Source organism: Corythoichthys intestinalis, chromosome 15 (genome assembly GCF_030265065.1).
Source record: "Corythoichthys intestinalis isolate RoL2023-P3 chromosome 15, ASM3026506v1, whole genome shotgun sequence".
Taxonomy (NCBI): domain Eukaryota; kingdom Metazoa; phylum Chordata; class Actinopteri; order Syngnathiformes; family Syngnathidae; genus Corythoichthys; species Corythoichthys intestinalis.
In genome coordinates this window covers 51269492-51296034 of record NC_080409.1, presented here as the reverse complement: position 1 = coordinate 51296034, position 26543 = coordinate 51269492, and the positions used below count along the sequence as shown (strand labels likewise).

The following is a 26543-nucleotide window of genomic DNA, read 5'->3' as shown; positions in this document are numbered from 1 at the left end:
TCAGATAAAACCAAAATAGAACTTTTTGGTAGAAACACAGTTTCTCGTGTTTTGAGGAGAAAGAATACTCAATTGCATCCGAAGAACACCATACCCACTGTGAAGCACGGGGGTGGAAACATCATGGTTTGGGGCTGTTTTTCTGCAAAGGGACCAGGACGACTAATCTGTGTAAAGGAAAGAATGAATGGGGCCATGTATCGAGAGATTTTGAGTGAAAATCTCCTTCAATCAGCAAGGGCATTGAAGATGAGACGTGGCTGGGTCTTTTAGCATGACAATGATCCCAAACACACAGCCAGGGCAACAAAGGAGTGGCTTAGTAAGAAGCATTTCAAGGTCCTGGAGTGACCTAGCCAGTCTCCAGATCTCAACCCCATAGAAAATCTGCGGAGGGAGTCGAAAGTGCGTGTTACCCAACGACAGCCCCAAAACCACTGCTCTATAGGAGATCTGCATGGAGGAATGGGCCAAAATACCAGCAACAGTGTTTGAAAAGCTTGTGAAGAGTTACAGAAAACGTTTTGCCTCCGTTATTGCCAACAAAGAGTACTTAACAAAGTATTGAGATGAACTTTTGGTATTGACCAAATACTTATTATGCACCATGATTTGCAAATAAATTATTTAAAAAACCAAAAAATATGACTTTCTGTGGGTTTTTTCCCTATTCTGTCTCTCATGGTTGAGGTTTACCCATGTTGACAATTACAGGCCTCTCTAATATTTTCAAGTGGGAGAACTTGCACAATTAGTGCTTGACTAAATACTTATTTGCCCCATTGTATGTCATATTAATAAAATTAAGTTTAAAAAAAAAATAAATGTGTGGTGAGGTACGTTGTGTTAAACGGGTTATATTGAATGACTATTCGGGCTAAGGTGCATTGTTGGCAGCCAGGGAAGAACTGGAAGTTGGGGTGTGCGTTGTGACTCTCCCAAGCCGAAAAGGGTGCTTCTCGGGCGGACACGTGAGAACTTGAGATGACAGTGATGCTGTCACGAACTGCAGGGAGGAGTAATGGCAAGAACTAGGTACTGTTTACACGACAAAAAAAAAAAAAAAAACACGACTCGAAGCAGAATGGCGGACGAGACTTCGGCTTCTTAAAGTGGAAAGCACGTAAATCGGGTACATTGTAACCTGGGGACAACCTGTACTAAACTTTTATTGTGTTACTAGATATTTAAAATCCCAATTGTAAAGGTGTACATCATGTGTTCTTCAGGTTGCATTAGACATACTACACATATAATACAGTTTCTAATTTATGCACTCACCTGCTTACTCACTCACTCACTCTGAGGCACTCTGCCAGAGGTGTTGTTAGTTGTCTATTTTAGTCGGATATAGTCCAATTAGCACACTATCAAACTAAGAACATGCATCCGATAGTTGTTAATTAAAAACAACCTGAAGTCGTTAACCACCAAAACGCTCAACAATAAATGATCTTTTTTTTTGTTTGATAGAAAGAAAAGACTGAAGGATGCTAAAGAATAACAACAACAACTCACCAGCCAAAGCAGAAAAGAGCCAAGTAGAAGCCCAGCAGCGTGGCCACGACATGTCTGACAAAGGGACTGGTCTTACTTGGATGGAGGTAGAGACGGAACCATACCGCCATGAGCAGCGCAAACAGCTGGCATGCCACAAAGTTAACCTGGATGGGGAAGCGCAAAACGATATCATGAGAAAGAGAATCAAGAGATATATTTGCATAACACGCATTTCTGTGAGCATTCACTGCCAGCTCTCCCATTTGGAATGGATTGACGTCTTTTGCAGTTAACGTCAGTGAGTGAGGTAACCTGTTCAAACTTTTGGGAAAACACCACAACACAACAAGGTTGAGCTATTTCAACATACTCTTTAACTAGAACCATGAAACCTTTCGAACACCATTATTTTTCCCTATGTTACACTGTACCAGTATGAGTTTTCTAATACCTCGGCATTTGTTAAAATGGATTTATTCAACTATTGCAAAACATACATTTTTTTGTTTCTTTTGACAATACAGTGATCCATTGCTACTTCGCTCTCCACACACGCCCTCAGTCCATCACCTAGTCTAAGAATAGGCATGTGCCAGTATGAAATTCTAACAGTATGATAACTTTAAACCAAAATATCACGGTTTCACGCAGAGGATAAAAATCCGGTCATAATCTATTTTTACCCGTCACTTAAAATTTTAAAATGATGATAATGACATTGTGGTGACACTTTGTTTGGCATAATTCACCTTCCGTACTTGTGTGTCCATTTGGCCGAGCGCGTTAGCGGCTACGACACAGTCACGTGACAGAGACACTTAAGAGCCGCGCGCGTTCCGGCTTGAATGGTAAATGGTAAATAGAGAGTTCACAGAGAGCAGCAGAGCTACAGCGGCTGGACACAGCAATTCGAGCTAACAAGACTCTTAACATTGCATACCGCTTCAACATATTCAATAGTATTTAGTTATCATTCATTTTAAATGAATATTCTGTCCGAACAAGCTTAACAGAGAATCCACACCGTGCCATCGCACATCAAGCAGATGAATATGTAACTTTTTTTCTGCAGTGACAAAAACAGCTGACTGTGGCCCCAGTAGGTAGGCTCCATATGGAACAATGAAATTAACAGTTCACCTGCTGTGGCCTGAACGGAGTCTCACACCTTCCTTCTAGTGCGCATGGACTTGAATTGCGTGCCCGCTTGTGCAGTCCCTTTTTTTTCCACCTCTTTTATCAACACCATAGTCGTTTTGGGGCTTTTTGAAGAAACTTCGGACACTCAGTTGCCTTGACATTTTTCAGAGTAAGGCCAACGACGTCATACATCAAGAGAGACAGTAGCTAATTAATATGCTCACTCGCCACCCTGTGGTCTGGGGTGTGAATTGCAACCTGTCAAAATGACAGATGGACTTCAGTTTTTTCCATCACCGTTTTAAAAAATCGGTCAACGACGGAAAATATTCGGTTAACGCGACCCCTGGTTTCACGGTATCGCAATTACAGCTCTAAAATGTGTCACTTTGAGACATCTGGGTTACAAAAACAAACAAACTTTTTCCATAAAACAGGATTTTTATTTTTCAAATTCTATTAGCAAATTGGAACATAAGTTTCATGTTAAGTTCAAATAAATCATAGACTTCACTAGTGCTGCAACGATTAATCGATTAACACGAGTATTCGATTAGAAAAAATATTTTAATTAAATTTTTTTTGCCTTGAGTATTCGTTTAATTAAAGTGGCGTCCTAATGTTTTATTTTGAAAGTGTTTACATTTAGTTTATTGATTAGTGTGGATACATTGCCCTCTGATCTGCCTCATTTCACATGGCTGAATCCAACTGCTCTCTGTTAAGACCAACATAAGATAAGTTTTTCTTTGGGCTAATGTTTTTTAATGCATTCATAATTTAGTTTATATGTATATTTAGCCATTTTTTGTGGGAAAGTTGGCCAATTATTCTTTTGTTGTACATAGATCCTCATTTATTTATTTTTAATACCGTTTGAGGCTCAGGTCAGGTATTTTAATTTTTCACGTTCCTCATCCGATTACTCGATTATTCGAACTAACTAGTTCATCGATTAATCGACTACTAAAATAATCGATAGCTGCAGCCCTAGACTTCACTATCAGTTGACAAGACAGCTTTCACTAACATTGCACTACGCCTTCCCGTTGGGGGCCGGCCCAGGCAGAGCAGAGTTTGCTTTGACTGTGATAAACACACGCTGCGTTCAAACGCCGGATTTAGGTGGAAACAGGATGATTTTTTTTTTTTTACCGCATACAAGCAGGAAGGATTGTCTCAAGAGTGATTTGGTCGAGGATTCAAAGTAATTATTACATAAAAGAGCCCCATACCATGCCCATTGTTTTGTGGCAGCCGGCCCCATTGGATTATACAATGGCGTAATTCTAGCTTGAAATATTTACGAAAAATCTCTTTGCTTTTAAGCAAGAAATCTAGACCAGACATGTCCAAAGTCCGGCCCGGGGCCAAATGCAGCCCGTGGTCAAATTTCATCCGGCCCCCAGCCTATGTTATAACATGAATAACGTCTGGCCCGCACACAGACTTAATAAATTGGTCAGCAGTACTGCTACCAGAACATGAAGTAGCTTACACACTAAATGCTGCTCCTCATTAACCCACTAAAAGGCACCAGCACTCTAAGCAACAGTGCCCCGTGTGACCCGTTACTACCAATTTTCTAAAATGGCGACAATCAACAATAAAAAAGAAAGTTGACTGCAACGGCCGACGCTTAAAGGACAGGTAGAAATTGGACGATTACTTCACTAAAATACGCAACAACTGTGTCTGCCTCATTTGCAAAGAGACAGTCGCTGTTTTTAAAGAGTTCAATGTGAGGCGATATTACCAAACAAGATACATTGACATGTAAGACAAGATTATAGGGAAGGTACATAGCGAGAAATTGAAGCTAGTTTAATTTTACAACAGCAGTATTTCACAAGAGCCCGACAGTCGAAAGACAACGCCACAAAGGCTAGTTGCAAGATTGTTGAAATTATTGATTAAAAAAAATACCGTATTGGCCCGAATATAAGACGGTGGGTTTTTTTGCATCGAAATAAGACTGAAAAAGAGGGGGTCGTCTTATATTCGCGGTCTAGACATTATACCCATTCACGACGCTAGATGGCGCCAGATATCATTGAAGCGATATTCTGTAATGACAGATCTCAGCTACTCGCCCCATTCACGACCCTAGATGGCGCCAGATATCATTGAAGCGATATTCTGTCATGACAGATCTCAGCTACTCTCAAGTTTAACCAGTTAGCATTATTTTATTGCAATGTTTTTCCTTATTCGGATTTGTTTCAAGACTTCAGTTACACTTAGACTTCACTTTGATGGTTAATGCAGTTATTGCTATTTTGTTGTTTTATCACAATAGATTGGTTTATTTACATTTCAAAAACCAGAAGCCATTCATTTACGAATGTGATTGCACTTAAGTTTACATTTTTAAATGTTCAGATATTAAGATTTGAATGAGCAAAATAACATGCTTTTTCTTTCAAATATATTGTTATAATCATTTGTTTCGGATGTACTGTATTTTCTGTATAAAAATTAATTTGGTGTTCAAAAAGTCTTTTTTCAAACTTGAGTCTTGTAAAAGAGGGGGTCATCTTATAATCAGGGCCGTCTTCTATTCGGGCCAATACGGTAATAAAGCAAATGTGACACACAGAATGGCTTGCTAAAATTTGCTTAAATATATTGTTCTACGTAAAGGACGTCAGCCAAGGTCGGCCCCTCACATTTTTACCACACCAAATCTGGCCCCCTTTGCAAAAAGTTTGGACACCCCTGAGCTAGACTGTTCTATGTTCATACCTATAGAAATTCCAGTGAGGTATACATTTATTTACAAGAATTTTCAACTTAAAAACCTCTTTGTTTTGTGATGGCCGCCATGTTGTATCCATACACAGTCGCGTAAGTTAACCCTTAAAAATATTTGAATTTTAAGTTTTTGAAAATAGGCCCCCTACGGATCGGCCCCGAGCCCCGTCAACTGATAGTGAAGTCTAAGAATAAATACCAAAAAAAAAAAAAAAAAATTATATATATTCTAAATAAAATTAAAACGCAGTCCTTTAGTTGAGCCTAAACCCAAAGCCACAGCTTAACATTATTACTATCAGGACAAAAATATTTTCCATAAAAAGCATGTGTGTATGACTCGTATCATGTTACATTATACACACACCCTCTTTCACAACACAGACAGTTGCCAGAGAGAAAAAAAAACACCATGTTTTACCACCGCTAGACACACTAAACACGCTGGAGTTCATGACAGTGTTTACTAACCTTTAATTTGGTATAAATGCGAAATCATATTGGAGGTAGGCATGTGCCGGTATGAGATTCTGACGCTAAGATAACCTTCAGCCAAAGTATTGCAATTATAGCTCTTAAATGTGTTACTCTGAGATAGCTTGGTTAAAAAAAATGTATAAATAAAAAAAAAAAAAAAACTTTTCCATTGAACAGGATATTTTTCCAAACTTACTTACAAACTTAAATTTAAAAAATGACAAAATATTCTAAATAACATTAAAATAATTGCAGTCCTTTAGGTGAACCTGAACCCACAGCCACAGCTCAACATTATTACTATCAGAACAAAAATAATGATTTTCCATAAAAAGCACGTATGACACGTATTATGTTTACGACTGGTGCACGATAATTATTGGTCCCATAATTATCGGTCCGATAATAGGAATTATGACGTCATCCCGATAAATCCAATAACATTTATAATAAGACCGATAATATGTACTGTTGTGGCTTTACAGTTTACACACTAGTATGGGAAATCAGTTGACCATTGGCGGGACATTGCTCCCACCTGCTGGTCAGAATAATTCACTGCATCTATTTTGTGTTACAGTAGTTTGGTTCAATCACTTACACATTGCGGTGTCTAGCGGTAGCATTGACAGTCGTGAATGCTTTCTGTTACGTTTCCGCCTCGGAAATATATGTAAGTATTTTATGTTTACTATAACATATGGATGTGCAATATATGTTTACTTCTGTGGTGAAGGGTCATATGTACAGAACTTCATAAGTTGTGTTATAGAAGCCAGCCAATGCTTTAGTAGCTCAAGCTAGTGTGTTATGCTATACATATAATAGTTGTGTATATAAGTCTATTGTGCAGTTTGTTGTATATTGAGTATTGGAATATGTGTATTTTTCTGTTGTGCTTTCACAATATTAAGACGAGTGTCTTCTCATAAAAACAAGAAGACCAAGCCTTGTGGTTTATGGAAGTGCATTCATTCTTGGCTGGCTGTCAGGCAGTGCAGAAGTGAAACGCACTGTTTTGTTCATGTCATTATGAAAGGGTGTGATCAAAGGCAAATCTATGTTCAATCCAGCACTAATTTTTTTTTTTTTTTTTTTAAACCTCCAGGTGTTCAAAAACTCAGGTTATACATTTAAAAAATTATATATTTAATATCGGTTATCCATATCAGTATCGGCTTTGCGGAGCAGGAAGTTATCGATATCGGTATCGGTTCCAAAAAATGGATATCGTGCACCACTAATGTTTACATCATACACACACACTCTCTTTCTCAACACAGACAGTTGCCAGAGAGAAAAAAACACCATGTTTTGCCAACGCTAGACAAACTAAACACGCTGGAATTAGCTCTCATAGCTGGTGGGAAATGTTCATGACAGTGTTTACTAATCTTTAATTTTGTAGAAATATGAAATCATATTGGAGGTATTGCCTCCTCGACAGCTACCCTCCGCAAACATGTTTTACGTGTTGGTTGGCCCTTCTCCTCTAAGCCGCGGCCATCTCAAACTTTTCTGTCGCCAAAGTATTCCCATATGTTGTCTTCGATGGGGGAAAAAATTCAGGGGTTTCAGCTCCTACAGCCGTCATGTAGCACAGCTGACTCACTAACACTGAGCAACAACCGGTGGGGGAGGGTTGAGCCTGGCTGCTACAAGCGAGGGATTTTTCCCTGCATTTTTAGGACGTAAAAAAATAGCTAATACCTTAGAGACGGTATGAACCTATGGAACCTAATATCAAATTTCCCCCATAGTTCATCTCAGAAATGTTATCAAACTGCTGCAAGCTGTTACAACTGAATTGTTGGCATTTGCAAACAGTGAGTTTGCTTCATAAAGATACTGAGGCTGTTGTTTTATCCTTTAATGGCACCAAAGAAGCTTTACTACATACCCTATAGTAATGTCAGATTGACAGGATGCATCAGTGTAGCTTATTCATTAATCCTATATACTATGGATCTCATGCTGGATAATACCAAGTGCATGCAATATTCCATAGTCTGAGTTGACACTGACCCTTGCACTACAATTGTAAACCAAGCGCTTTAAAATCTTAGTTAAAATATAATACACAGTAAGAAGCCAACCGGCTCGTTTGATGTCGTACTTGTTGGCAACACAATGGCACACTGGTAAATATAAGTCATGCAAATAGAGCTGTCTGTCCGGTAAACAGTGAAAGGCTAGAGAACGCCATCCATTATCTATGCTTCCTGCATGATTCATGAGAGAGCCGGAGAGACAGATATAGCCTTGAATGCATACATCAAGTCTTTCAGCCACATGGGAAAGTGAACACAAGAGATCATGATTCATAACTGTACACTACAGTTTGAAAAACTTTGGGCTGAAGGTAGACACAATTATTGATATATGGGTCAGGAAATGATTCTAGGAAAAACAAGTTATTTTCGTTTGAACTGGGGTTCGTTCATTCGCTGCCATCCCTCCCACTTCAAACGAATTGGATGTCTATGCCCCTCAGTGGCAGCCATTGTCAGGGAATGAGTTCATTTTGAGGCATTTCATGTCATTTCCTATTGATTTTCAATCACTTCCTTTTCCTTTTGGGGCATTTACATGTCACTTCTTGTTGCCTTTGGGTTACTAAAATGGAAGTTCCGTTCCCCCATGGCGACACAAACCGAATTTCCGCACAAGTCGGAATTAACACTTTAAGTATCCCAAAATAATGATCCAAAAAGTTACCAAAGTATTGTATTTTGTTTAATGATGGAGGATACAGTGCCCTCTGGTGGCAGCATTAGGTCTGGCTGGACTGTCGCCTTATGACTGAGGAGCAAATGCTTGTCTGACATGGATAAAGGACAGCTTCGCTCTGGTTTGGCCCACATAAGGCTGTAAGTTGTTTCAGCTAATATGTGACAATGTCAGGATCGAAGGACCGGATTGTTGGGACAGAAAAGCTACTGTGTTCAGTGAAATCTGTACAAGATCTTTTATTGTTAAGATAGAGGATTGACACAGATTGAGTAGAAATAGGACGAGTCTGTTAAAGGCTATACGTAGGGTTGGGCATCGTTTGAAATTGAACGATTCCGGTTCTGATTACCATTCCACGTTTCGATTCCGGTTCCGAACGATTCTTGATTCTGATTCCTTTCAATCTGTTTACATTCTATTCGTTTGCACCATTAATGCTATCAGCATTTGACTTCATTGTTTATTTGTGATTTATTAGTTATTTACATGTTTATTTATATATATTATTTGTATATCTTTAATAAAGAATGTAAGTGTTCCAAAATGTTTTGGTAAATTAATAAGTGTTAACAAAAATTTGCTAAATTAGTAATATATATATATATTATACTATATTACAATTATTTTTATTATTATTTTATTATATATATTTTAGATTAGTTGACTAATCGTAAAAATAGTTGGCTGAATAAATAAATTAATAAAATTACCGTAGTCGTTTGGGACAGCCCTAATTCTTTTCATTGAATTCTTTATTACCTTTACTTGAATAATATTATTCTGAAGTAACGCTACTGTTACATGAGGAAAAAAGTTTTGGCTACTCTACCTACCTCTGCTGAAGCAGAAATTGTCAATCAATAATACTGCAAACAATACAATAAGATGCTGAAAGCTTGTAAACTGGCGATCTTTAACTTTTCATTGATGACCCGTGCTGGAGGCCAACCGGGATTGATTAAAGGGTGTTTCTTGAACTGTGTCGATATTGTGTTTAGCAGGTGGTAATTGTCTACTGTCGTCATGGGTTATATGGAAGCAGGCAGAATGAAAATGCTCCTCTCTGTTGTATTCATATAGAGCAAACCTTTCTCATAAAAAGGTAGCTTCAGATCAGTGGCGGATGCTGGTATTTCAAGGATGGGAAGCTCAAAGTGTGTCCACCTGTGAGTGCTTTGTGACTGTGGGGGGGCTCAGAGGCACCCACTGCTCGGAAGGGAAAGAAATGAGAGTGACAGAAGTCAGTCTCCAAACACAAACAGCTACAAAAAATAAACAATTGATTTGAACGTGTCAATCATCGTTTAGCTTGTTAAACTCTCGTGTACTGTGGCAACTCATTGTGTGAGTGTGTGTGTGTGTGTGTGTGTGTGTGTGTGTGTGTGTGTGTGTGTGTGTGTGTGTGTGTGTGTGCACGGCTCTTCTCAGCAGTGAGCAGATTTGACTGGCCTCACTCAATTAAGCATTTAATAGAGACAAGCATTTTTCTACGTTATTCTTGTTTAAGAATAATTTGCATTATGAAGTCGGCATGGTGGGACAGTCACGTTTAAAACTTGTTTTTCCAGACAGCTATTCTTTTAACCTTTTATTCAACGAGATACGTTTCTGAATCTAGGAAATTAAGGCACTTATTGGGCTATTTAAAAAAAAATTTGTTTTTGTGTGATTTAATAAACATGCTTTAGGCATTTGATAGGAGAAAATATTATGTAATGCCTTAACATTAGCACATTATGCCTTTGTGATGTATGATTGCCTCTGTGACCATAGTATTGTTTTTTACGCGCTTGGGTTCCATAGTTAGGAGGGAATCTCACGAGATAACTTGTTTTGCACCATACTACGCGCTTGAGTTCCATAGTTAGGAGGGAATCTCACGGGATAACTTAATAAACATTCTACTTTAACCACTGGGAGCTCAACTGGGGGGAATCTCATACCCTTGGGGGGGGGGGGGGGGGGGGGGGGGGTCTCACGAGTTCGGGTGGTGCGTTTTCGTGGGGGCAAGGAGTGGCCACCCGCGTCCCCGCGTCAGGCGTGCTTATAAGAGTCGGGAGATTCCCCAACCCCCCCGAAGTCTGCCAGAGGATTACGTACAGGTCGCTTGGTTTTGTTCCTTTGCCGCTTTGCCGGAGCGTTGGCTCCCCGCTCATTTGTCAACGGTAAGCGATTTTCATTGTTATGGAACATTTTGTTGTGCTGTAACGGTAATGCGGGGATTCTGGAATTGACTAACTAGATCTAATGTCACCGTTACAACTTGTTTTGATACTTGTTGCTTGCTCTTGTGGGATTGTAATCAATAAATCTCATTTATTCTGCATTTTCTAATCAATGAACATTGTCTATTGAGCAAAAGTGTGCTGGTTGCTGACTCACCGCGAACCCGGAAATTTGGGAAATCAGCATTTCAATGAAGTTCATTGTTTGCATTAGAGCTGTCTTGGGCTCTTGAGTGGGTGGACGGATATTGTTATTTATTAGTTTATTTATACTATAATAGAGAATGTCAGTGTTCCAGAATGTTTTGTGAATTAATAATCATCAGCAAAAAATTAATTACAAGATCAGTTAAAAAATATATATATTAGGGCTGTCAAAATTATCGCGTTAACGGGCGGTAAGTAATTTTTAAAATGAATCACGTTAAAATATTTGACGCAATTAACGCAGATGCCCCGCTCAGACACATTTAAATGACGGTACAGTGAAACGCTCACTTGTTAATTGTGTTTTATGGAGTTTTGCTGCCCTCTGCTGGCGCTTTTGTGCGACTGATTTTATAGGCTTCAGCACCCATGAGCATTGTGTAAGTAATTATTGACATCAACAATGGCGGGCTACTAGTTTATTTTTTGATTGAAAATTTTACAAATTTTATTAAAACGAAAACATTAAGAGGGGTTTTAATATAAAATTTCTATAACTTGTACTAACATTTTTCTTTTAAGAACTACAAGTCTTTCTATCCATGGATCGCTTTAACAGAATGTTAATAATGTTAATGCCATCTTGTTGATTTATTGTTATAATAAACAAATACAGTCCTTATGTACCGTATGTTGAATGTATATATCCATTTTGTGTCTTATCTTTCCATTCCAACAATAATTTACAGAAAAATATGGCATATTTTATAGATGGTTTGAATTGCGATTAATTGCGATTAATTACGATTAATTAATTTTTAAGCTGTAATTAACTCGATTAAAAATTTTAATCGTTTGACAGCCCTAATATATATATATTAGACAGGTCGACTAATCGTTAAAAAAGTCGGCAGATTAATCGGGGGGGGGGGGGGTATAATCATTTGGGACAGCCCTAGTTTGTATTATTCAATTTTTTTTACGTCAATGTTTACACTTTTACTGCAAATGAATATCGGCTCCAAAAATCTGTTATCAGCCCCTCTAACTCCTTATAATCGGTATCATTCCTTTTCTAATTTGAGCACTTATTTTCTGACATTTTAGGGGAAGCTGAACTTCCCTTGCAGTCTGAGAACAATCACCTCTGCTTCAGATAGTATTTCCGTGCTATTTGCTAATGCATAAAATTCATTGGCAGATGGATGTCGGCAAAAGGTTAGCACATATTGAACGGCCGCTACCTCCATCATTCAAACCAAAATAGACCCTGCTTCACTTCTTGGGTCTAAAAATAAAACCAGGCCTTGCTCATAAACAATTCCCATCAAGTGACCTTTCTACCTCTGTCTGTCAAAGGTGCTACAAAAGTGGAGTTTACTTGCTTGCTCCTCTACTGCCAGCTACACAGTGTGTTTACCAAATACAAAGCTTTGAAACTCATTTCACGCTTTGATTACTACGAGCTTCTCTTCGGTCCAACTGAAAGCCGGCAACTCCCTCGCTGGAATATTCTGTACGATCGCATGCCGTCACCGCAGGGTGTCAAATAGTTTGGATTCAATATGAACAAATGCTTCCACATTGCATGCATAGTTGTGGCAACAGACAAGTTCCTAAGTTGTACAGTAAATCAAACAAGAGTAGTTTGCACAAGTGAGTGTTTCCTTCAAAAGGGCGTGTGAACAAAAGATCCAAACCTTGAGGAACTTGAACTTGAACAGTGGTAAGTGAGAGCCACTCCCAGAGTAGAAGCATATTGCATTGCAAGAAAGGAATGTCACAGAGTTGGCAAAAGGGTGTAAAGAAAAGGAATTAATAAAAATAATAACGGAACTGGAAATCATTATGAAAACTACTTACAAACGGTTAGAGCTGTGACCATATACTATATCGAAAAGGTGATGTATTGCGATACTTGCGAACCTTTTGTTGTTGCTGTCAATCAGAGTATAATGTGTTTTCAGCACTTAGTTATTGCGCCTTGTAGTTGCCAAGATACTATGGTTAGCTTTTGTTTCTGACCACCATGTTAAAGGGATCCTCCATTTTTAAGACAAGTAATTCTTAAAAGATAAATGTTAGTATGAGTTATAATTATTTGATATTAACCCTTTAACACCTAAGCCTATTTTGGCCGAATTTGCATGCATTTCATGTTGCCTTTATATTTCAAAGTAATTTTTTTTACAATGGCCAAATTGGGTCCCTTTTTTCAGGACACCTTGAACTTCATGTCCAAACTGTTGTTTTCTTCACTGACCAATTATAATCCACATTTTGGACCCAAAAAGCCAAAAAAAAATCCCAAAATCTTTTTTCAAAATTTGTAATGTTGATGTCCCATTGACAACTAAACATGCTCGACCAACCGTTTTGAAGCTTGATAATATTTATTCAACTTGTTAGGGTAAACATTCAATAGAAAAAAATAAGATTGAATAGTTTTATGTTTGACAATTCAACACAAAAAGCAGGTATGGTCATAGGCGTTTTTGGCCTTTACACATACTATGGTCAAAACAGGTTATATACAGTGCAAAATAGTGAGAAAAAAAGATTATATATATCATCTAACACAAAAAGGGTTTGGAGGATATCTCTTTGTGAAGTTAGGTGTCGTACACATCACCTTATCAAAAGCATATACGTACATGCAATCAAGCTTCTCCAACACACTTCTACATAAAATCGAAAAGATTATCGTGAAGAAAAAATATATATAACATTGGAAAAAAAAGTATTTTGAAAAATATTGACAAGTAGTTCAATTCACTTCAATTTTTCAGGCATGCGACCCAATAAAGTTTTTTTTTTTTTTTTGCGCACTCAATAAAGCTTCTTCTTGAACAGGTCACGGAGCTGCGTCACACACGTCACACAGCCTACTCTTTCACCGTTTGCGCGCTGCTGTAACTTCTACTCGCCGAGACGCCGACTCATCCAAAGAAAACAACGACAAACACGGCTCATCTTCTTCCTTGAGTTAATGAAATAATGCATTAACTTGTGCTAAATGTAGTTTTAGATTCATTCTGCACGTTTCAAAGTCGCTCGCTCAAACCAACCGGCCATTGCTTGCTTGGCATGCCTCCCTTTCATTAGTTGGCACCTCGCTCGGAAATTTATTAAAAATGATCACATTCGGTTCGTCGGAAATTTATTAAAAATGATCACATTCGGTTTGTCCTTCTTGACGTCACAACGGCTGTTGGGATATGTAGTCTTTTGTGCTTCTTTCGGTTTTGAAAAAGGACAAGAAATGATGGAAATATGGAGATAGATACATGGTCCATGCAGCGTTTTAATGCATATTTATGAGTGCAATAAAAATATACAATTCAAATGACATTATTTCCCGTTTTTCTTGGTCAATTGACTTCAAATAAAAACTGGTGTGGACATCAACTTCTGCACTTTCAAATGAGACCAACCAGCGGCACGTGGGTTACGTAATTACAGCATGACGAAGCTTCAAAGACGATATGCGTAAACGCGTCGCTGCCGACACGTTCGGTGTTAAAGGGTTAAAACCCCCCTTAATGTTTTTGTTTTAATAAAGTTTGTAAAATTATTTTAAGTGATAGGTCGCCATTCTTGTTACGTCGCAGTGCGTGATGGCACCGGGCCTGTTGCCGAAATTCCAGCGTGTTGCTCGTTAGCTTTCCCAACATGTCGTCGGTTCTGCCCTTCCTATTTGAACCAGATCTGAAAAGTGAAGCGCAGGACAGCACTGTCGGTCGTTCAAAAGACTTCAGGGAAAAATGCGTGCAGCTGATAAGACAAAAGTTGGGCAAAACTGGTGATGCGAGAGAGTGCTGTTGGGAACTCCGGTTGGGAGCGAGACTGTATGCTGTTGGGAACTCCGGTTTTATCAGCAGATATTCAAGGTAAGCATATTGCGTTTTCAAACTTCCGTACGTGATCTTCCAGCGGACTTCGCAGGTCGCCCGGAAATGTCAGGTTCTTGTAGGAACGGGCCCCGTGGGGGCGGGGGTTGGCCCGCCCCCAGGCGGCGTGCGCCTTGCCCAATGACAAATATTAGAGCATTTTTTGGTTCAGCCCCTTGAAAAAGGGCTTTTCACATGGTCAACAAGTTGTGCTGTCCTGGTAACAGATGTTCTGTCCCCGCGGTAAATATTATGGGTGCAAAACAAGTTATCTCGTGAGATTCCCTCCTAACTATGGAACCCAAGGTGAAAAACAATAGAAGTTGTTACAATTTAGGTCACAGAGGCAATCATACATCACAAAGGCATAATGTGCTAATGTTAAGGCATCACATATTTTTCCCCATCAGAAGGTAAGTAATTGTATTTCTTATTCAAAATGTCTGACATTTTTAGCTTAGAATCATTAATTGATGTCTAATATTTAGTTAAAACAAAAACGACTTTAAAAAATTATTGACTCGCATATTTTAAACTTTTAAACAAATGACGTCACAATGAAAAAAAGTCTGCAAATGTCTGTATATAAGTCACGGATATCTACCTCATAACTATGGCTTTTTTTTGTTTTGTTACTGTCGTACTTGTTAGATAACAAATAATCAATCCAAACAAAGAAACCTTGGGGGGAAAAAAACATATAAAAGGGTAAATATATGAAAAAGAACATCTCGACCACTCCTTGATGTCTGCAATTTCAGCATCGCGACCCTTGTTATACGACCATGTTTCACCCATAAAATCCCCCAAAAATCCGGCTGTGGCCATTCACATCTGTGTCTTGACACTCAATGGTACATGTAGGCATGTGCCAGTTAACGGTTTCAAAACCACTAAAATTTTCCGTCAGACCGTAGTACGGTATTCGCTATTTTTCATTTGTCAAAAATGCAGCCAGAAGTGGCATGGCGCGGCAGCGCTCACCCCCTTCCGTTTGTTGCTGTGTGTGAAAGTGACGCTATTGGCTAGACAGCCAGCGAACCCTAAAACAAATACTCCAAACCTAAGGCGTTCTTTTGAATTTTTTGAGCTCCCAAATCGTGGGAAGTGGAATAAACAAAATGAATACATTTAAAACGTTGTACAATTCTATTTTTCCATGTGTGAGTAGCTTCAACAGATTAGCACCATGAAAAAGTTTGCCAAAAAACAACACACACATTTTCCTTTCAAATTCGATATACAAACTAACTAAAAGCTTACAAATACGAATTTTAGCCTAGACTTAGCTGGGAGAGCAACTTCGTCGAGTGTTACAGCCGCAGAATGAGAAAACAAGCTTGATTCGCTTGAATAAAGGGGAAAAAGGGATATTGTCAAAGATCGTTAATTGCGAAAGATGATCTTGCCCTAAGCACAAATCCACGTTCGCTAGATCAAGGCGAGGTCTCACTCCCAATTTTTTTTTTTTTTTTTTTTTTTTTTTTTTTTTGATGGAACCTTTCCACAACAATATTTACATTTTAACTAACTTTTGCATTTTTAACTAACTTATTAACTTATGAATTCTTTATGTTCTTTTTAACACAAAGGCACAAATGACACAGTGGCTGAAAATGGCGAAACTTCACTTGAGCTTTTCCACCCTAAAAAAAAAAAAAAAAAGTCATGCAGTATACATTTTTAAAAATTTTATTCAGAAGTGTTTTTACTTTTTTATAGAAATTATTTGTTCTTGCTCTAATCTTGAGCAACTTGAGCTGTGACTGTGGGTATACTCTATAAGTTATATTTTAATTTTATTTAAAATATTTGTTTTAATTGATAATTTATTTATTTGAACAATATATTCATGTTCTGAAAAAAAAAAATCCTGTTCAATGGAAAAAAGTTTTCATAAATTTCAAAATAACACACTTTGGTGCTGTAATTGCAATACCGTGATACCGTGAAACCGCGGTATTTTTTGCTCACGGTATCGTACCGTCAAAATCTCATACTGGCACATGCCTAGATACATGCTACATGGAGTTATTGGATCAGAACAAGGTAAGTATGCGATACTATCTTGTTAAAATCATGGCCTCTTTAATTCTGCTCTCGCGTGCTCTCACCTCCAGTTAGGGTTTTGCTGCTTAAAATTTGTATTTTTCTTTTTAAAATGCCCTCCTTTTCGTCCCCCAGAAAATTGAGATTTAAAGCTTTCCAATGATTTATCACACATGCATATAGGACAATTTTTGAAATTTGGCCAAATTTTCCAGATCAAAGCACCGTTCCGGCCCTGAATCGTACTGGACTTTTACCCCTGGTTATAATGTGCACAGGATTTGTTAAAAGGCCAAACAAAAGGCATTCGAGCCCACCGGCACACTTGTCTTGTCCGTTAGCGAATTGACATTTTGCAAGCTTCTGCGCCAGGGTACAATGTTTCTTCATTCATAATACATGGATCCCTTTTTTCATTATTGATCCTCTCTGAAAACATACCCTGGGGTTCGATGCTCGCGCCGTTTCAGATGGGAAGCTTGAACAGTGGCGCCGCGGGGAGGTTTGTAAGGCATTCAAAAACGGGAACACAGGAAGAGAGAAGTCTATTCGAGGGACGGATATGAATTGATGGATGGACGGTTAGAGGGCTTTGACGTCTATACAATCCATTGTCAGTCTTAACAAACAAAACTGTGAATGCATAGGTATTTGTTGGGTTGCAGGGGTAGGCGAAGGGCATTCATTCAAAACAAAACTCAACTAAAAAGCGCAAATCTATGCAATTTTTAAAAAACTAGATAGTAAGTGCGGTTGTTCCGATCATGTTTTTTTTTTTGCTCGCGATCCGATCCCGATCGTTTTAGTTTGAGTATCTGCCGATCCCGATATTTCCCGATCCGATTGCTTTTTTTTTTTTTGCTCCCGATTCAATTCCAATCATTCCCGATAATTTTTCCCGATCATATACATTTTGGCAATGCATTAAGAAAAAAAATGAATAAAACTCGGACAAATATATACATTCAACATACAGTACATAAGTACTGTATTTGTTTATTATGACAATAAATCCTCAAGATGGCATTTACATTATTAACATTCTTTCTGTGAGAGGGATCCACGGATAGAAAGACTTGTAATTCTTAAAGGATAAATGTGACTTTGTATATAGAGCTGAAACGAATACTCGAGCAACTCGAGTAACTCGAGTTTAAAAACTGATCCGAGTAATTTTATTCACCTCGAGTAATCATTTATTTTGACAGCTCTAAGCATCACGTTTTGCCCGGACTACTTTTAATGCGGGACAACGCGCTGATGTCACGTGCGTAGAGGAAGAAGCAAAAAAAAAAAAAAAAAAAAAAACTTACTGCAGCCGACAGCTGCTACAAATGACGCCGACGTTGCTAAATACTAGCCCGCATGATGCTACGTTTGTAGCAGCTAGCGTCTGATGAGTCTCATAGAGATCACATGTATGTTGAACTAGATGCGAAATGACAGACTCGGCCGCGTCTGGCCAGCGTAAGTAAACAGCCACCATCTTAAAGCAGTAGAGCGCTAAGCGCTAATAAAGAGTGCTAAGCGCTAATAAATAAGATGAACTTTAATGTCATTAGCTCACTTAACGTTAGCCCTGCGGAGGGCTAGGTTATTAATTATGACCACTTTCGATGAGTGGCTAACGTGTCTTACATACAGGCTTTAACATAACCTAGCGTTGTGGAGTTATGAGGGTGTAAAATAAAAACTCAATAATGCTAACTACCAATTTTAGTTCAGTAGTCATTGCTGGATAAAACACCAAGTCGCACTGGTCCCTAATGTGCTCCAATACAGCCTGTATCATACGTTTATTTTGAACACTGCAAAAAAATAAAAAAACAAAAAAAAAATAAAATAAAAATAAAAAAAGATCTAAAAGTTTTTGGAGTGAAAGCAGTGAATTAAGTCTTTTTTTAATTATTCTACTTACATCTGAGATATAATATATAATATATACAATATATATCAAAAACAAAGACATTGATTGACTGAAAATGGTTCAAGATTAGATGAAATGTCTTGTTTTCTCATGTATATTTATAATTGCTCTTCACCTAAAAATACCGGTACTCGATTAATCGATAGAATTTTCAGTCGATTACTCAATTACTAAAATATTCGATAGCTGCAGCCCTATTTGTATATTGTGACTAAATATTGCCATCTAGTGTATTTGTTGAGCTTTCAGTAAATGATACTGCAGCCATTTAACTTCTGCCCAAATGCATGATGGGAAGTGCAACCATGACTGTGCGTAGGGGCAACAATTGATATATCTTCTCTGCATTGGGAAAGAACATAGGGTGTTAAGAAAATGATCAACTACTACCTTTCTTCCCCACATTGCTTCCCACGTTATTTTTAATTGCTGAGAGGTATTGTAAGGCTTTAGCCACACAAAACATGGCTCCAAAGGCAGTCAAAATTCTCTCTACTCATTATACGCTGCCTTTTAGCGCTATCTATAGGTAAAACGGCGTCTTTATAGATTGAACGCGACAATGCGTGAGTGGGTCGTGCAGCGCATGCGTTAATTATTTTTTTAAAATTAATTACCTCTGTTAACGCTATAAATTTGATAGCCCTACTTCAAGCCAAAACTACTCTGGATGAGTGTAAGACATTTAGTCTGTAACGTTAAATACAATTAGAAAACGATTTAAATAAAAATTATATATGTATATTAAAAAAAGGCATGTCTGATTTTTTTTTTGCCGATTCCGATACTTTGAAAATGACGTGATCGGGACATCTTTAATAGTAACCTTGCATTCATCTCGACCTCGCGAAAAGGCAATAAGCTTTCATGCAGTTCCTGCTGGAAGAGTAGGCATAGCACTGTGCAACATTTAGCCTGATACACTGACTATCAGAGGGAGTGGGAAGAGGAAGTCAGAGCCCATGCAAGTGGGAGAGAGATAAGACGGCTTCCTGAAGCAAATTATTGATTCAAATACTGTGTGTATACTGTATATGGAGGACCAGGAGTGCAAAAATTAAATGAATGAATACCAGTGTTGTTAATCTTATTTTAAAAAAGTAATTAATTACAGTTACAAATTACTTCTCCCAAAAAATAATTGAGTTAGTAACTCAGTTACCTGAATGTAAAAGTAATTAGTTACTTGGCAAAATAACTGGTGATCATTTTCTTTTTCTTCTCAAAAAAAACAGGTCAAACAATGCGAAGTTTAAAGGGTTTTTGGGACAATTGGCCCTAACCCAATTCTTTACCCTAAACTTAACTGGACACTGGGGTACTGTGGATATTGCAATAACTAGATAGTAACCTTTGCTATGTGTGGAAGTCATTTAATGTTCTGAATCAACTGTTAAAGTTGTTAAAGTTGCTCTCGTTATTGCATTAGTTCCCTTCTGTCTACTTTCGACATGTGTAAGTCTTAAAACTGTTTCATCATTTAAAGATAGATTTAAGTCAAGATTTTACCGATTTAGGAGCATTTTAGATAGAAGGTTACTTAGGTTCGCTAGGAAGGTTCTCTACAACAGAGCTTTCCTAAGAGGTCTACTGCTTTAAGATGGCGGCCGTTTACTAACGCATCTAGTCTTTTAGATATGTTGCTAATGCCACCGTGTCTGTCATTTGCATCTAGTTCTATAATGTATGATTTCTACCGTAGCATTATGTGGGCGTAGTTTGTAGGCTATCGGCTAAAGTCAGATATTATTGGAGCCACCTAGCATCGCGTTTGCAACGGCGTTCCCACTCCTGCTCTGCTCTCTCGTCTCCGTGAGTCCGTCTCTCTCAGACTTTTCTCGCGTCAACCAACATAGTAACGTATAGTAACGCATGCCTTTCCCGCCTCAGTAACGGTAGCGGCGTTGCCAAGATGAGAAAAGTAATTAATTCGATTACTCACGACTGAAAAAAATAACACGGTTAGTAACGCCGTTATATTCTAACGCCGTTATTAACAACACTGATAAATACACAATTAAATAAATTGTTAAATGTGTCATTAAAATGTTCCTATTTTTATATTTATTTCAATTTTTATATTTATATTTATATATTTCACTTTTTCATTCTTTATTAGAATTTATACTCATTTTAAAAAATTATTTTGACATTTATTTTCATTTTTATTTATTTCAACATTTATTTATTCCAATATATATATTTATTTATTCAACATGTATTTATCTATTTCAATTTTGAGTTTATCAATTATTTATTTATTTGAACATTTCGCTTCTTATTTAGTGATCCCTTGTTTTTCGCTGTTAATGGGTACCAGAACCCGCTGCGACAACTAAAAAAACGGCAAAAAAATGTTTTTTTTTGTTTTTTGTTTTTTTTTATGTGTGTTCAATGTATTTATTCAGATTTAGTATTGGAAAGAGATACTTATAAGACATGTTAAAAAAATAAAAATAAATAAAATTATGTACATACATATTTTAATAAATGGTTTTTAAGCACTTCAAATGTAATAATTCTGATACGTTTCAAACATGTTATTGTCCCACCAAATTATTTTTAAACAAGAATAAACTAGAAAAATGCTTGTGTTTATTAACTGCTTCATTGAGTGAGTCTGCGCAAATCCGCTCAAGCTACAGACTTACACACGAGTTGCCACAGCCACTGTTTAACAAGTTAAACGATGTTTGATGTATGCGGCGCTTTGAAGTTTCAGCTTTTCAAGTGTCTCTGGTAAGATCAAACCTTGTCTGTCAATCATCATCAACTTAACACTGTATGTTCATGCTGGTTATGGAACTTTAAAAAAAAAAAAAAAATGTACTGGATCATTAGAACGTTGGCATTCACTCAGATAAATCAAGTCCTTTATACCACATCAGGAAGTGTACTACCAACAGGTAGGCTGGGAAACTATAAAAGTTAACATAAAAATGAATACGCAGTGTGTACATTAAAGACCTTGAACCTGCATTTACGCACCAAAGTTTCCTGTTGTGCAACAGGGAGGCCAGCCCCCCTGTGGCAAATAAGTACATGCACACAAAAAAGCTGCTAAGTGCAGCACACCTTTCAAGCCCAGGCTGCCATTTGCACTTTTATCTACATCTAGGCAACACGGGGATACATTTAGAGGTCCATTGGCATAATACTCCTTCTTGTTTAAGCCTCGATGTGAACAAAAATGCATAGAAGGTTCCAGCACTAGTGTGCACAGGCTGTTTCATTTCCTTCAGCTGTTGTCCTCAATGACATGGGCAAATTTCCAGCCATGCCTCCAAAGTGCAGTGAAGGAAACTCAGTTAATAGTCAAGCTCGACTATATTTGGATTTTAACTGTTCAATGTTTCGGGCAGAATTTAAACCAATACATTTGGGTTTATGTTTACGTTTGCCACAACAACTATGACTGGCTTCATCAATGTTACCTCTAACTAGAATCTGCAATTTCGGGAGAAATTACTTCTGGTCTTTGCCATGTGGAGATACAGATCTTAGCCCCAGCCTAAGTTGGTTTGGGGACAATCCGGGGACAATATCAGGTCACTTCCTGTCTATTTGGGGACATTTATGGGGCCTGGGATAATGATATCAGGTCATTTGGGAACATTTTGGAGGCGTGGCCTATTCATATCAGGTCATTTGGGAGCATTTGGGGGCGTGGCCTAGTACTAACAGGTAATTTTGGAACATTTAGGGGGCGTGGCCTGATCATATCAGGTCATTTGGGGGCGTGTCCTATTGATATCTGGTTATTTCTTGTTGATTTGGGGACATTGTTTTTTTTGCAATTGAAAATGAATGGGAAAAAATTTGGACGTATCTAGCTGCAATCTTGAAGGTTTTACTGGAGTTTGCTTCTAATACAATCATGGCAAACAATATGGTTATTCAGTTTCCTCCACTAAGTTCATCAAATGAATACAGTAGTTAATTTATAGTGTGCTGAAGGAATCTGACCTTCTAGCCAGATCGCCGGAATCACGCCAGGCGGCGCAGCTCCGACGACTCGGGCCGGCGAGATCCTGTCAATCCGGCCAGAAGGCCAAACTCCGCGCAGTCACCAGTGTCTCCAGTCGTTTTTTGTTTTTGTTTTTAGTCCCAGAAACAGTACCTAATTATACCTCACAGTATCTTATTTTTTATTTATTTATTTATTTATTTTTTAAGCAAACAAAATAATTGTGCTTTTTTTGAAGCTTTTGACTTCCTTCACTTCCGACAGTTCATAAAGCTGTAACACACTAGAGCTGAAACGAACACTTTAGCAACTCGAGTAACTCGAGTTTAAAAACTGATTCGAGTAATTTTATTCACCTCAAGTAATCGTTTAATTTTGACAGCTCTAAGCATCATGTTTTGCCCGGACTACTTTTAATGCGGGACAACGCGCTGATGTCACGTGTGTAGAGGAAGAAGCAATAAAAACAAAAAAAGAAAAAACTTACTGCGGCCGACAGCCGCTACAAACGACGCCCACGTTGCTAAAAACTAGCCCGCATGATGCTACGGTGGTAGCAGGTAGCGTCTGATGCGTCTCATAGAAATCACATGTACTGTATGTCGAACTAGATGCGAAATGACAGCGTCTGCGGCGTTAGTAAACAGCTGCCATCTTAAAGCAGTAGCCTTCTAAGCGCTAATAAATAAGATTAACGTTACTGTCACTCGCTCACATAACGTTAGCCCTGCGGAGGGCTAGGTTTCTCTTAATTATGACCACTGTCGATGTGTGGCACTGGCTAACATGTCTTACACACAGGCTTTATTTAATCTGTGAAAGCATAGAGCTGTAGAGTGATGAGGGTCTAAAACAAAAACTTAATAATGCTAACTCTCAATTTTAGCTCAGTAGTCATTACTGGATAAAACACCAAGTAGCACTGGTCACTAATGTGCTCCAATACAGCAGGTATCATACATTTATTTTGAACACTGCAAAAACTCAAAATCCTATCAGGACTTACAGTTTAGACTAACTTAAAACTTAATTAGAACTTATAAATAGCTTGACACAAATAGAAATTCAATTGAAACACGTGGGAAAAACACCTTTTCACCTAACTTTTAAGTGATGTGTGCTAGTAATCTGATAAGGAACATGAAAAACTAAAATACCTGAGCTGAGCCTCAAACAGTATAAAAAATAAGGATCTATGTACAACAAAAGAACAATTGGCTAACTTATATAGCAAAAGTCTGCTAGCTTAAATGCTATAAAACGCTAACTTTTTTTTCTCACAATGCTCTTAACAAATTGTTCAGACACAAATCCCCACAAAAAATGGCTAAATATAACAATAAACTAAATTACGAATGCCTTAAAATAACATTAGCTCACCCAAATCACTAAAACTAAATGCAAACACAAAACAAAAACAAACCATTACACCACCACTCTAATGAAACGAATACTCGAAGCAGCAAAATTTGAATCGAAGCTTACACTAAAAGTACAACAAAATAACAATTTGCCTAACTTAGCATGGCAAAAGTCCACTGGGTTAAATGCTATAAAATGCTAATGTCGTTTTACAAATGCTTTTAACAACTCGTTCACATATTCCCACCAAAAAAACTAAATATACCTAAAAATTAAATTACAAATGTATTAAAAGGAAAAAAAATTTTGGTCAAACCAAAACTCAGCTTATGTTGGTCTTAACATGGAGCAGCTAGATTCAGCTACGTGAAATGAGGCAGACGAGAGGGCAGTGTATCCACACAAATCATTAAAACTTAATGTAAACACTTTCAAAATACACCATTACAATGCCACTTTAAAGTGATCCTCTACCTTAAATACATGTAGGCTCTAATAAACCACAATTGTTCTCTTGTACTAAAATATGTTGTTAGAAACACATAAAATGTTAAATCTATGGCAATTTTTATAATATTTAGTCCATATTTTGACCGTTAGTTGGCGCCATGGTTTGCGGGCTCGCAGTGATGACGTCATTGGGATCTTTCCAAATGTGTAGCGTGGTCAACAATTGCTTATTGCTGCCTAAACTGGCGAAGTAAAATGCAACGATGTGCTGCTTTTGGATGCAATTTCCAGTCAAATGGAAACAAGGGGAGTGCAGTGAGTGGTCAAGGTGAAATTATTATTTTTAGTGAATAACTGTGCATAAGTGGAAGCTTCTCCCCCTTTTTGGTCCCTGTATGCACGTATCCTACCCACCATAAGTTACAACTGGCGCCCAAACATTTTTCCTGGATCCTCAGTCAAGTAAGGGACCCGTCTATTTTCTGGATACAACGGTCCCACCGCGTCTGCAATATTGGTTTTGGATCTGTCTATTTTTTTTATTCATCGGTCCCACAGCGGCTTTTCGGATCAGTCTATTTTGTGGAATCGACGGCCTGATCGCGGCTGCGACATTGCCATGGGATCGGTCTAATTCCTGGATCTTCGAGTGAGTAAAAAACGCGGATTTGGATTACTATTGCTATCTTTTTTGTTGACTATTCTTCGTGGGAGTTTTCTCCAAATCATACCAAATAATCAAAGCACTATGGCACGCTACAGTGACGACAGAGACTCTGACATGGACCTTACAACAATGTTGAAATTCGTCAGGGAACGCGTGTTTGCGTACTGCTGAGCTCCCGAGTGAAGAGCGGTGAAGGTGGAAATATTTTTTGTGAATAAAATTTCCATAGGTGGAAGCTTCTCCACTTTTTGGTACTTTTATACACGTATCCTAGCTACCACGCGTTACAATGTACAAGACATAGATTACACAAGGTGTGCTCTTTGGCCTGTACTCTATGTAAAGCACACGACAGCTCTGGATGCTAACAATCTACATAATTATATTGGGATAAGTTTGAAAACACAATATGCTTACCTTGAATATCTGCTAATAAAACCGGACAGCATACACTCTCGCTCCCAACCGGAGTTCCCAACAGCATACGCTCTCTCGCTCTGTTGTCATTGAGACTTTTGCCCAACTTTTGTCTTATCAGGTATTTGCTGCCTGCATTTTTCCCTGAAGCTCATCTTGTGAACGACCGACGGTGCTTTCCTGCTCTTCATTTTTCAGATTTGGTTCAAATAGGAAGGGTAGAACCGACGACATTTTGGGAAAGCTAACGAGTGACACGCTGGAATTTCGGCAACGGGCCCGATGACGTCACGCACTGCGACGTAACAAGAATGGCGACCTATACACTTAAAATAATTTTACAAACTTTATTAAAACAAAAACATTAAGAGGGGTTTTAATATCAAATTATTATAACTCAGACTAACATTTATCTTTTAAGAATTACTTGTCTTTAAAATACAGGATCCCTTTAATTAAATGAATACTCATAGCAGCAAAATTTAATCCAAATCTTTTTTCTAATCGACTACTCGAGTTAATCGATTAATCGTTGCAGAACTAATGTGAACCTGATCTGAATCTATTAACCTGAAAATAACAATCAAAGGTGTACAATGCAAGCTGTGGTAGGCAACGGACTGTGAAACACTAGAGTGAGGTGTGCTCCTCCACGAGCTGAGTTACTGATCCCACGCCGACTCTACAGGCAGGCTGGCTATAAATAGCCCCAAAAATCAGACATTACACACAAAGTATGTGTGTGTTCCTACTTTTGCAAAAAAAAAAAAAAAACTAAAAAGGAACATTGTTGTGGTCTTATCACAGCCAGATCCTATTGCAAAATAAAGCGACTTTG

General features: G+C 38.0%; 1 protein-coding gene across 1 annotated transcript in view; it reads right to left on the bottom strand.

Annotated features, from left to right (window-relative positions):
* The window catches only part of mboat2a (membrane bound O-acyltransferase domain containing 2a), a 120897-nt gene that overhangs the window by 67581 nt on the left and 26773 nt on the right, over positions 1-26543 (bottom strand). The window contains exon 2 of the mRNA XM_057858803.1: positions 1519-1664. Coding sequence (XP_057714786.1) covers positions 1519-1664 — 146 coding nt within the window. The remainder of the gene's footprint in view (positions 1-1518; positions 1665-26543) is intronic.